Genomic DNA, 14,045 nt, shown 5'->3' with positions numbered 1-14,045 from the left:
AGAGCAAATATTGGCAGGCAAAGTGAAAAGATCAGACTCAGAGATGCACATGCTGACATGTCACTTTATGCGTCCGCGAGCGCATCAGACAGCACGGTTGGTTTAAAATCCAATTCTATACTGATACAGTTTGCAACTCTGGCCAAAGAAAATGGATTGTTGAAGAGCAGTTTTTGTGACCCTCAATGACACAGCCTCCCACTGCTGGTTCTCAGTGATTCAGCTTCAGGGTTGAGAGTCACGGTATTGTGGAAGATGGGAAATATTATTGAAAACTTGAGCCATAACGTCGCAAAAAAGAGGCAAAACTAGTGATTTAAATCTACTGATTTTTTGCTTTAAATACTTTGGTGAATATTTATACATTATGTCAAAACATAAAATGCAACATCATATTGTACATTCATAAGACATTGTGCATTTATAAGGCTTCATAGAAGAAGAACTGATGACAAGGTTTATTAAGATTATAAGGTGCAGAATTTGAAAGAATATTTATAATATGTGGGATAAACAAAGAATATCTAATCTAATACTGTGTGGTTAAAGATTACGGTTATGGTTAAAATAATATTTTATAAATCATGTTGCAAGTTACCATAGATGTTTATGAACATTCATGACATCTTCTATAAATCATTATATCTTGTTAACTCTTATGAATGTAGTAATAACTCAGTAATGATGTGACCTTTCAGTAAAATGTTGCAGTATATGTATATGTATATATATATATATATATTAGGGCTGTCAATAGATTAAAAAAAATTAACTAATTAATCTCATTTTCCTTAATTAATTAATCGCGATTAATCGCGATTAAAGGTTGAAAGTCTGTGTATTCAGGCAAACACAAAACTATTAAGATATGTAGATTGAAAGAGATTAGTAAACCAGTCAAGTAATTTGTAATTTTTTTTATTTAGTTTTCTTTTATTAGGGCAAATACAAATCACAAGGGCTGTTAGCTTACAAACCAATGCTATGGCCAAAAAACATCAAAATAAAATTGAATAAATAAATAAATAAAACTAAAGAAAACCAAGAACAGACAAATCTGCTTCTTCTATGAAATGACGCAGCTTACCCATCACAACACATCCACTGGTATCTCAAACAATGAACAACTATATTGCCACAAAAAGACCATAAAGTGACCTAACAGTATATCAAGTGCCCAAAATGAACTTAAACATTCACATTGTTATTGGTATAATGCAAAAACACTTTAACTTTAACACTTTAAACTAGGAAAATCTCTTTTGCTTTCTTCACTGAATTAGGCTTAACTTTGCTTCTCTTGCAGCCAGTTACACAAGCTTATTTACATCTTCTGGAGTCAATGCTGCTCTTTTCTTTTGGACAGTGTGGCCTGACAGTGAAACCTGCTGTCCGTGTGCAGTCTGTTGTGCTCTTAAATCACGAGCATTTGATGGGCTGTGTTTGAAATGTCCAACTATTTTCCGACTTTTAGCGAGGACGTTTTCAAAACCGCAGTCTTTTAGGGCGACGGTGACTGTCCGTTGCAAAATGTGAGCAGCGCAGGGTAGATCAGCATCCTCCACAATGTTAACTGGCCGACAATCGCGGCAACCCAAACCGCCAAAGCATTCGTGATTTTTTCTTTCACAGGTTTGGAGATTGACCGACTGTACTCGGGGAGCGTTGTCCGGCGGCTGGCAGAAGATGCGGTGCTTTCCGTTGGGTGTTTCGCTTTCGAATGATATCGTAGCGTGGACGTACTACGGTGGTAGCGGAACTCAGACTTACACATTGAGCACACAACTTCAGAGCGGTCTGTTGTTCCGTCACTCAGCGTTTTGAAAAAAAAAAACGTTCCATCCTCTTCCAACGTTCTCCATCGCATCCAATCTGGTGTTAGCGGCAGTAGATTAGACGCAAAACCAAGACCCGGATGTCCAAAAGTTTCCGGCTTCGCTGTCAGGAGTCGCGCATGCGCAGTGACATAAATTATGTTAACGCCGTCAAATTATTTTAATTAGTTAATCACAGTCACATTAATCTCGTAGATTAACGCGTTAACGTCGACAGCCCTAATAGATATATATCTTTTTTTTTTTTTATTTAATTTAATTTAGTTTTTTTTAAAGGCCAGTGGGCTACCTACCCCCATGATAACATACCTGTTAGCTGTCACTTAACTGTGGTGTAACAGAAACTAACAAAGACATAAAATGTAGTGTATAAATGTAGCTCCTGAATAGCAAGGTAATAAACAGGAGTTGTTCATGGTGTTCTTCCAGAGGACCTGCTGCCGTTCGGCTTCCCCAGTATCGACATGGGTCCACAGCTGAAGGTGGTGGAGCGGACGAAGACGGCCACCATGCTGTGCGCAGCCAGCGGCATCCCTGACCCAGAGATCTCCTGGTTTAAGGATTTCCTGCCCGTGGAGCCAAGCACCAGCCAGGGACGCATCAAACAGCTCCGATCAGGTGAGATGGGAGAGTTAAATTCCGCTGAAAAGTTAGTAAACCGAGGATCTTAGCATCGCTGTCAGGGACCATCCCTGCTGAGCTAGTTTTTAATTTCAGGGATTTACAACGTTATCTCCCGTCTTTATTGTAGCTGGCTTATACCGAACTCTAAACTTGGTTGTGTCTACAAAGCCACATTGAAGTGGTTTTGATGAATATGTCTTGAGGATTCATGTTTGTGCCCGAGTAAAGTTACAGAGAATTCCAAACTATAAAGTCTGCTTGGCATTTGGCGGTACAGAGTGGGAAGCCTTCTCACAACAAGAGGAGGGAAAGTGTGAATCTGCTCAGACAGATCAAGAGACGAATGTGCCGGAATCGCATCTTGCACTGGAGGCACTTTGTTGAGCTTTGTTTATGCTCCTCTGTGTAGTTGATGCTGGGTCTCCAGGAGCAAGCACGTATTTTCTCAGCAATTCTCCCTTAGCTGTCCTCAGGGGTAATAAAAGTGATGGTGAGGCGAAACCATTTTGTTGTTGCTTCATCCATATTCCCTGTGTTCAGCTGTCCCGCCAGCTCTGATATCTCCCTGCTGCCAGCCTCTTCCCTTCACTCGTCGCAGCTGCCCTTGTAAGCACTCGGGCCTACAAGGTTGACACTGCATTACTGAAATAATGCTCGATGAAATATGAACCTGCCAAATGAGCTTTGTAGTATTTGTGCAGCCATTTGGACCAATTCTAAAGATAGAGCTTTGAAACAGAGAACACAAACGTACTTCTGTCTGTCTCCTGAGTTCGCAAATATCACAGGTATGAAAATAAATAGTGGGTGAGCCCAGGTGTCACAGGAGTTATGGGGAAACTGAAATGAAAGTAGAGGGAAGAAAAATTTGGTTATTACCGGTACAAACAGTATATAAAACAAAAAAAAATTTTTGTGGTTCAATATACAAGTGGAGATTAACCCACGCCAAATTGTTTTAAGTGAAAAACTGGGGAAGCTCAGGGCTGCCAGCAGGGTAAAGCTATTTTTGGATCAGCGTCATGTTATTACATACCACGTTATTTCACGATAATATTGTGTTATTATGTGATACTTACTATGTTATTCCATGATAACATTGTGCTGTCATGCGATACTTACCACGTTACTTCATGATAATATCATGTTATTATGTGATACCACATTTTCATAATATCACATTAATATGTGATAGTTAGCATGTTATTTCATAATAATGCCACACTATTATGTTATTTCATTTCATAATGTCATGTTATTATGTTAAGCTTACCATGTTACTTCATGATAATATCATGTTATTATGTGATACTTACTACTTTGTTTCATGATAATATATTATTATGTGATATCTCATATTTATAATGTCATGCTATTATGTGATAATACGTCATTTCATGATAATATTGTGTTATTATGTGATACTTACATGGTATGTCATGATAATATGTCATTGTGTAATAAGCACATTATTCATGATATCATGTAATTATGTGATACTTACTATGTTATTTGTTGATAATATATAGTTATTATGTGATACTTTCCACGTTATTTTGTCATATTATCACATTATTGTAATATGAATTGGAATTTCGGTATAAACATAGCAGCTTGGTCTCACAAGCATCCAGGAGGTGTATAATAACGTTAATATATCATGAAATAGCATGATGCCGATCCGAAAATAGCGCACTGAACTGAAACTGTTCAAAATCTTACAAGAAATCCGGCGCACAGTGCGAGTGACAACGAAGCCGGTCACTTGTCTTCATTGGACAAAGCCGACATTGAGCCAAACAGGAGCTGAAAGATATCAGTTTGAGCCACACGCCCACCTTTGTGGCGGCCCGTCTGAATTGTAAAAATGAATTTACAGACGAAAGGCCGCACGCTGCGAGCTGTAATTGCCTGAGTCTGTATCGTCCCTGCAGCGGGGATGTAATGAGATAAAGCCATCTCATATATTTTGTGGAGAGTCTCCTACGTGCAAGTCATCACACTTACAGCACTTAAATAAGGCAACAGTTCGTAGCTGGAGGTTTCTGCTGCTGCCTTTCTGACTGCAGATCATGTGTAGCATGTACCTTTCAAGTCATTTGTAATACATATTTAATAAAAGTTTAGTTCATGATCTCGCACGACGCTTTCCTGGTAATCTTCACTGGAGCAGCTGCGTAACATGATAAGCACGATTAAGGCGCATCTGAATTAAAAAATGCTAATAAACACAGTTGCATGAACAACAAGCGACTCTGCTCACATCTTGACATGTTTGACTTGAAAGAGTACTTAATTTAATTCTAATTATAGCTCTTATAATTGCCTCCCACTGTTCTTTCATCTGCGTCTATTTACAGATTCGCTCTGTTGTTTTGATAAAGTGACTGTTATTTGGGCTGCTTCATACGCTGTGTGCTCTCCCTGAAGCATCTTGGCGTATTGAGAGCAGTTTTGTGTCAGGCTCTTCGAAATTCCTCTGTTGGTGAGACGCGGCTGTGAGAGCAAACAACTCTCACGTGCAAACCGGCCCAGACTATATTATGCTCCCGTCTGACAGCACTTGCCTCGCATGACTTTTCCGCTAAGTCCTGTGTGTTTACTCAAGTTTTACCGCTCAGATATGAAGCAAAGACCGTAGGTGTGACGCTCATATGTGAGAGAGAAATGGATTTTTTTATCTGCGCTGGTTTAAAAATGGGCAAAAGAGATTTTCTTAATTCATTTAAAACAATATGTTTCATTTACTCAATCGAATAGTAAAATGAACTGGAGTTTAAACAAACTTGGATCTCAAACTAGAATTCTAAAACATCTATTTATATCCATGTTAGGACATTTTATCCTGGAAAATATTGTCCTCCACAAGATTTTCTCTTGCAGCATTGAGTATTGTTTTATGTGTACAAGTAAGAATATTATTAGATTGTCAAGAAAAGTGAATATCGGGGGCGAATGTAAAACACTAGTGCAAAACCAAAAAGAAATTGCAAGTATTAGAGAAATGTAATAAATAGAATTCATATTAAATCAAAAACCACTGAGCAACAGTTTGCAGTTGAAACATGGCAAAAAATACAAAACATTTTTTATTTTTATTTTTTCAACTGGTATGACAACAGTGAGGGTCCTCGGACCTTGATGTTTGTGGATGATATTGGTGGAAGATGCAGAAGTGTGCAAGTCAATGGGTGGAAGGAGGAACAATGAAGAAGAGGGAGTTGAAGATGTGAAAGTATTGAGGTGGGATCAAGGTTTTGGGATCATCATCCAGATTAATGGACACAGATCAAGGGAGGTGAGCAGGATAATAGTGGACACGGGAAAAAGTCAGGAAGTGGAGAAAGAAGTGTCAGAGTTGAAGATACTTTAAGGGGCGGGAGTAAGAAGGATAGGATCAGAAATATAGTATTTCATGTGGAGACAAAGTCAGGGAGGCCAGAATCTGATGGTGGTGTGGGCATGGAGGACATGTTGGACATTGACTGTCAGAAATGGAGACACCAGGTAACAGAAGAAGAAGATAACCAATAAGATTTCTCCTAAATAATGCTCAAGGTTAAGAACTGCTGAAACAGGAGCTAGTGCTTAAATACTGGCTGCTCAATGCAAAGATTTGCTGTAAATCCTCCATTCATAACTCAGATTTCACTTAAATTATGAGCTACATTTCATTCCAGAATATGTTCATGAAGGATTAGCAGGTTGTTCATCACACTGTCTACGACCCCTGGCACGCTAAATAAGTAATGTCCTATTCTTGGCACGATCAACTCTCCCAGGTTCGTAGCGTACAAGTTGCTCAGCACACAGAGATGTGAATGAAGGTTTGAAGGCTTTTTGCTTTGTTGATGTTGAAGATAATCTTCAACTTGCTTTTTTTCCCGTATGAATTTGTCGTCTATTTATGTGTTGTCACATGACTGTCGATGTCCATGCCTCAAATGACTTATATTTATCCACATTAAAAGACTTTATTCTCTTTATTCTGCTCTGATAAGTACTGGACTCATATTGGGGTGTGACACAGACATGACACTGATTCACTAGCACGCAGTGTTAGACCACATATCACACCAAGGAAACAGGAGTAAGACAAATGGCTCAGCAAGATTTTCTGCAGGGTTTAATAGGATTTCAGCGTCGCAAAGCTCAACAGCAAAACACAGGGTATAATGAACCAAACGCCGCAGTGAAATGACTTGGAGGAGATCAATTCCACCTGAGATCGGCACAAAATAGCAGCAAGATGCGTTATGGATACGCTGCTTTAAGATCCATTTAATGGTGGCACTTCCACATCAGTGCCTCTGGTAATGTGGACGCCTGCCAATCGCCATCCCAATCTCTGAGAAGCCAGAATCTGCTGGGAAAGACTTATTTTGTTTTGCATGCACATTTTGGTTTCTTTTTTTCCTCAAGCTTTAAAAATAGCACCGGAAAAGGCGGCACGACTTTCTTCATTTATTTATTTCTTTTTTGTTGTCACGTCCTGGGGACACTTTCTATGCAGCTAAATGGTAATGAAGAGCCTTAAATTCTGTTTTTTTTTTATCTCTATACACACACTCACACACACAGCCATCCTGCAGGTGGAAACATATGGTGCCAACTGGAGTTTACTCGTTCCTGCCACACTCATACCTCCAACTAGGCGGTTTTCCTTACCATCTGTTCACCAGTTGAGATGTGCACAAAGAGCCACATCAAGCTATCGATCAGTGTGAGACACAAGGGGGCAGTATGTGGAGAATTTACCTAAAGTATCAGCACCGGCAGTAGACAGCACAGTAGCAGATGGGAGGCAGTATGGACCCTGAGGTCACCGCTGTGTCATAGATGGACCTGTCCCGGCCTAGATCGGTGACAGGATCTATCATTTTTGATCAAGAACTCTGAGTCATATTCACTTGAATTGTGTGAGTAAACCCAGTGCTTTTATTTAGGTCTTGCTTGATAAATAGTCTAGTGAATGTTTCCTGGTATAAAGCTACATTTTGGTAAGCTCAGAGTTTATTTTGAGCCTAGGTGTCGGCTAATGGTTGAGCTTCAGGTGGCCTTTGTGACCCACATCACTGCCCGGAAATCTGTTTTGCAGGACGTGTTATCGCCAACAGTTATCAAGGAATCAGTTTCACCCCGGCAGATATGACACACCAATTTAGCTGAGACTCATTTTAGTCAGGTCACGTCTTCTCAGGTCACTCTAACCCAGTGGAGAGCAATTAATATTCCAGAGGGGTCGTATTATGCACTGCAGTGACGAACCGTCTGTCCAAAGAGCAACGATATGTTTAGAAAAATCTTTTTTTAAACAAGATGTACAGATGTCAAGACTCTGCTACATTGAATGAATCACTGTTATTTTGCTAAGATCTTCAAAGTAAATTGCTAAATGTTTCAGAAAACAAAATGTAAAAAGATTTTAAAAATACATTAAATAATATAAAATCTTTTTTTAGAGGAACAAAAAGCACAAAACAATAAGAACAAAATACAGTTTTGAAAGAGCTTCCACTCCAGTAGTTGATATGTGGGATAGGAGTCGAAAAAATTTAAATGATAGTGCGATTTAACTTGTGAATATTACCATATTTTTCAGACTATATATTGCTCCGCAGTCTAAGTCACATTTTAGGGGGGCATTTATTCCACAGAATGTGTTGCATGAAGCGATAAAACCACAAACGTCCTGCCGCAAAGTCATTTGTATTCGTCGCTCGCGACTTGAATTGTAATCTGGAACAAATCATAAAATAACATGGAAGAAAATATATTTTAATATATACAATTCGCACCTGCGTATGACTCCAAAACAACAGCAAAGACTTCGTGGCTTGCTGTGGCAAACAATCCAGCTCACTACTACATGTCAGTGGTCTGGAATTCTTTAAGTTTCACTGTACTTGGAATGATGGAGAGGCACTTGCCACAGGAGGAGGGGGGCGACTGGGGGGGGCCAAGACTTCATCCTTCAACACCACTTCCCAGCTCTCGCCTCACTGCACCCCGCACCAGTGCAGACAGCGGACAGCTGTTCAGCGCTGTCTCATCAATGAGAAGAGAAATAGTTACATTGGCCAACACTGCATCAGAAAAAAAACTGCTTCTTACATATTAATACAAGGACATGAAGGACAGGCTGAGCCTAGTTCTTAATTCCAATGAAAGTCATCTCAGCTCAGGACTGAGTCTGTTTGTGTGTTCCTCCCTATAGTGCTATAGAAATGGTAGTACATATCTACATATCCAGCTTCATGGTATCACACTGACCTCAATACAAAGAGCCCCACGTGGCCCCCAGACACCGCTTCTCCCATTCCCACTCTGAAGGCTAGTTTTCTCTCGCGTCTTATATATTTAAATCACAGACAGATTCAAGTGGTTTAGGCCAACAGGGGGCTTCAAGCTGCCATGTGCGTTCCTGTTTTTAAGAGCTGCCTTCAAACCCCGTCTCACGCCCCGCTTCTGCTCCTTCCATCTCTTTTCTGGAGAGAAGTTCTGCGGCAGATAATTTATTCCTGTTTATCTCTTCGTTCATCCCTGTACCAGGGGGAAATGTGCGGTTTGAAATGAGGAGAAACAGAACGACAAAAGGAAAAATATGACAGCCAGCGAAGTCTGAACTCGCCCAGCGTGTGCCTCCGTGTGAGCAGAGCCATGAATGACTAATGGCACTTTTTAAGGGCTGAACCAGTCGTCCCCCACAGCTCTCTATCCTTAGATGCAAATCAGATGTTCAGTTAAAGTGAACAATTTTATTAACATTGTCAAACTTTTTCTGCGAATATCCAGCACTGGTGCGTTGAAACTATGGGCCCAAACATTCTTAACATATTGTGTTTTATATAGTGCTTCCATCATGGCAATGCACATGCAGGACAGCAGCAAAATAAAGTCACAAATGTCGATATGAATATATGAGGGCCATTATTGATCACATGACAAATGTTGTAGGCAACTCACCATACTCAAACAAAATGTTTTCTTTGACATGTTAAGGTGAATTTTATGATTTATGCTTTGATAAACCAATGAGTTTGCTTTGACAGTAGCCTTTTAGCAATGACAAATACTTGTAGCATAAATAAGAATTGATGTAGAAGCTGGCTGAAAATGAATAAATGACTCATCGGTTTAAAAAGGGGAAAAATAAAATAATTTAGGAGTGAAAGGTTTTCTACATTAATAATTAAAAATAAAACAGCATTATTAATTTCAATAAGCCGTTACTTAAATATATCACAGTTGTTACTGACTGGTGTATTGGATTTGGGTAAATAATGAGTACAAGTAATAGATGAATAACTATAAAGAGAGAGAAGAGATTATTAGCGAGAGAAATGTCATTATTATTAGCCGGCATTTGTGTTTTTGTGTTGTGAACATTGCGCGTCTATGCTGCCACCCCCTCTCTTCCAAAGAAAAAAAAGCCACCCCATTGATAATTCAGAAATGAATTCCAAAAGTTTGGAAGCTATTAATAGACCTCGAACTTTCTGTTCTACATGCAGCGACTGCAGGAGGAAAAAAAAAATCTTCGTTGTCGCTGTCTTTCCTCATTCTTTTCATGACTGAATGAACCGTTTTGAATGGTCTCTATTTAGATGGTGGTCAGACACAGGTGTTGCGATATAATCGAGAGAAATCTTCAAAAGTCTGTGACATCAAGGCGGCTATTTTTCCACTTCTCCGTTTGTATTCTCGGACGTCTCCGTGGGGATGATGACAAGACCGGATGGACAACCAGACGGAGGGTTCAAAGTGTCAAATCAATACAGGGGAGTCATCAGTGAGCATCTCCACCTACAAAGTCTCCACGGTGATCTTTAAATCCAGGAAGCTCAGCTGGTTTTATTTGTTCCTCCTTTTTTATATATATATGTACACGTGCAGGTTTGCAATGAAAGATTGCTCGACCAAAAAAAGAGGATAAATAAGACGCTGAAAAGTGAAGAGCGATGAAACCAGTGTGATTGTTTAAGGGCTAAAACCTTCAGTTAAAATGTTTTGCCTGAGGAATGAAAAAAAAATCCCTGGTGTTCCTCAGGGATCAACACAGGGCCCCTCACTTATTTGGCCATCCTGTCTATGTATATCACATTCAAAGATTCATATTTGCTGATCAGTCTTCTATATATACATAAACCATTTAAGGACAAGTAGTTTGTGAAATTTTTGTTAACACATAACATCTCGCGTTTTTTCTTCCAGGAGCTTTACAGATCGAGAACAGCGAGGAGACCGACCAGGGGAAGTATGAGTGTGTGGCCACCAACTCTCAAGGCGTCCGCTACTCCTCCCCTGCCAATCTCTACGTGCGAGGTAGGACCTGAACCCGCAACGCAAGAGGACACACACACACACACACACACACCCAGCGCACTCACACATAAAGCCACTAAGATATCCTCACTGTCGGCGAGCGACACGTTTCTCTTCCATTACTGTGCTCTCAAGCGATGATTACTAACCAGTCCATCGTCTACAATGTATGTCGACCTTGGTGTTTACTTTTCACATCCACCCTTAACAAGTCCACTTTAAACCTCGGTGTGAATCCCTGTTGACGCGCCGGAGACACACTGAGGTTTAACTGCATGGAGACGCCATTGATCTGTCTACTAAAGTGGTTTCTGTACAAGAGGAGGATCTGGATGGTTGAAGGAATCAGGAAATGCCATGTATTGGCCAATCTAAAAGCTAAAGGTTAAAATGATTTGAGCCACATCTGCAGCACTGACCTGATAACAGACGGCGATCGCAGTTCAACTGCCGGCTAATTGATTCATTACGCCTACTGTATGACTTCTATGTGAAGAGGGATGAATGGAAGGAGTGTATTGTGTGTGCTTGTAAGTTTTATCTGAGCGTGTGTGTATGCGTGCGTGCACAATGGAGCGAGTGGCTTTGCGCTGGCCGTTTTTATTCTCTCTGTGTTTCCCCGTTCTCTCTCTCCCCCTCACGTCATTGTGTTCCGCATCAACCCCCTTTCATCCCTCAGAGCTTCGAGAAGGTTGGTGCGCTCTTTCTTTTCTTTTGTTACTCCTTTGTTTCAGAGAGCTTCATTTATTGAAACAGAGAGAAACAAAAAAAGAAGTACAAAAGGAACCCCGAACGGAAGTCTCAGTGATTTTCAAACTGTCTCTAAAATGAGTTGATATCTCTGAGGCTGCGACGACGAAGTGGCCTGCCTACGCAGTAGCGTGCATTGACTGCATTGTGAGGCCTTGTGTGCAAAACCCTTGGTATTGCCTTCACCCCCCCCCAATAAATGTTTTCTGCATGGTATGATCCCGTTGTCATGGAGACCCAAGAATTGGAAGATTAAAAAGAGGCGATGTTTGCATGGAAGGAGCAGGGAGAGAAAGAGAAAGGAGCACCGCTTGCATGTTTGTTGACTGACACCAGAGCATGGCTCACTGTGTTCATGCAACCGCTGCATGATACGCTCAGTTATTCCTGAATTTGCTGTCTGGTCGTGTTTCGCCTTCATTATTTTCTAATAGTGTGTGCAGCCTTTGTGTCCCGGCTTTTGTGTCATCTGCTGTGCACTTGTTGCATGGTGTGGATACTTGGCACTCCCGGTCCCACTCAAGCAGTTCATCCTGTTAAAAGATGAACTGTGTGTTCTACACTGAGTTGCAGGCAGCTGGTTCTGTCTCATTTCTGGCCTCCGGATTCGTAGGACAGAGTCTGTTGTGTCAGAAGTTTAAGTAACGAAACTTTGAAATTCAGTCCTTGAAACTATAAAAGAAAAAAGCATGTGAGGCAGTTCAAAGGAATACAGTTTATACCGAGTTCTAGCATGACATGACTGAATAAATGATATAAATGATCAATATATTATCTATAAACTATATTGGCAAGAGAGATCCAAAGTTTATATTCTCTGACTTCTCTTCCAAAAAGCACACTTTATAGCTGTACTATTTGAATTTCTACTTGTTTATTTTTTGATGAACACTTTTTAAATTTATTTATTTTGAATATTAATGCATCACATTACTAACCAAGCCAAATAACAAAAAAGCCCATGCCACCTCTCTAGCCGTAACATAACTGCTCCCCAATGTAGCGGGGTGTTTGGCTCACTAACATCATGCTCAGGGCTTCGGCTCCATCACTTAGCGTCTTGTCCTTGAGTTTCCCCTTAGCAACCGCTTTAAAAACTGGAAGTTATTTCTCTCCTTGACAAAGGCGACACACAATTCCGTCGTGCAAATTCTTGTTGCGAAGATGATCTTCAACCAAAGACTGGTGGAGGAAAATAACTCGTTCGATGGTTTCCTTCATGACTAGCAGTCGGGATTCTATCAGTTTGGACTGTCTAGCGTGGACATGTTTGGCTGCACAGCACCGTAACAGATACATAAGCACCGTGACTGCATCGCCCAGTGAGGCTGGCTTTCAGAAACAGCGCAGAATCCCTCGCACCCAAGACTTGATTAAAAGCCTATTATTAATTTGTCTGCTCCAAATCAGCAATAAGCGTTTCATCTGGCAGGCGGTGATGGCAGGCTCAGCTCAGCCCGTAATTTCCTCAAGCCCCTGGTGTGTTGCATGATTCCTCCTGATTCGCGGATCGCATTGTTAAACTCCACGTCTGTCTCGCCCTTCAGCCTGGAAGTAGCTTTGATCCGTACGGGGTGATCCGACCAAATGTGCTGCGTATCAAAGCTCAGGCCCGCCGGCCAAAACTGGGCCGCTGCGTTCTTTTATGTTCAGGTTTAGTGCTTCAAAGAGAAGAACTGCCTTTTGTGTTGGACTCAAACCAAATGCAACTCAACATGAAGCAGCAGACTCACTGGAGATGAAACCTAAGAAATCTTTGGATGAGTCATCGAAAGAAGTGGGATTCTGGGTGGAAGGAGGTGGTGAACAGTAGAGGGCTGAAGGCCAGAAGACACATACAGAATAGATTTTTTTCATGCTCCTTGCTGTACCAAACACACGAACCATGCCTAACCTAAGCCTCACTACGCCCCTGGTGGAGAGTGAAAGCATTCAGCGCAGCTACTTAGTATTCCCCACGGTACAAGCTAACACCCAGCGATGGAATATATGGTGGGTTCGAAGTATGTCTCTGTTAAACCTGCTTGCTGACATCACTGCCAAACGCTCCTCTGGCATTTAAAATTAATCAAAGCGCCACATATTTAGACCATGGAGTGGGATATTAATGATTCACTGTTGTGGCTGTGTTAATGAAAGTCCTTGACACGGGCGGGATATGGTGCTTTGTAAATGTCAGCTCAGGAACGGTCCTGCTGAACAGAAGCGCTGAGATACAGCAGTAATCCTTGTGGCCGTGCCAAGGTCTCCTCATCCCATCTCCCCAAAAGCTCCCGGCAGAACACGCCGCTAATGATAGCTACCGACTCGAGCTCCCGACTCGAGCTCCCGACTCTCACCGCTGGAAATTGCAGGGCGCCATGAGTCATTCAACTTTAAGCTGCGGGAGCACGTGTAGGATTATCCTTTGTCTGTCTCCGGATCACTGTATTGTGGAGAAGCTGGCTGCCTGGTGACAGTGGGTTCCTCTGTCTGTCCTCATCTCATTGATGTTAATGTTTCAAATGACTA

At 41.2% G+C, this 14,045-nt stretch overlaps 1 protein-coding gene across 4 annotated transcripts in view; it reads left to right on the top strand.

Annotated features, from left to right (window-relative positions):
* LOC128770048 (receptor-type tyrosine-protein phosphatase S-like) overlaps window positions 1-14,045 on the top strand; it is a 75,869-nt gene that overhangs the window by 36,271 nt on the left and 25,553 nt on the right. For all 4 annotated transcript variants that reach the window (XM_053884275.1, XM_053884273.1, XM_053884276.1 and 1 more), the window contains exons 5-6: window positions 2,265-2,453; window positions 10,674-10,784. In XM_053884275.1, coding sequence (XP_053740250.1) covers window positions 2,265-2,453; window positions 10,674-10,784 — 300 coding nt within the window. The remainder of the gene's footprint in view (window positions 1-2,264; window positions 2,454-10,673; window positions 10,785-14,045) is intronic.

The sequence above is a fragment of the Synchiropus splendidus genome, chromosome 13 (assembly GCF_027744825.2).
Source record: "Synchiropus splendidus isolate RoL2022-P1 chromosome 13, RoL_Sspl_1.0, whole genome shotgun sequence".
NCBI classification, from domain to species: Eukaryota; Metazoa; Chordata; class Actinopteri; order Syngnathiformes; family Callionymidae; genus Synchiropus; species Synchiropus splendidus.
This window is presented reverse-complemented; position numbering and strand designations above follow the sequence as displayed.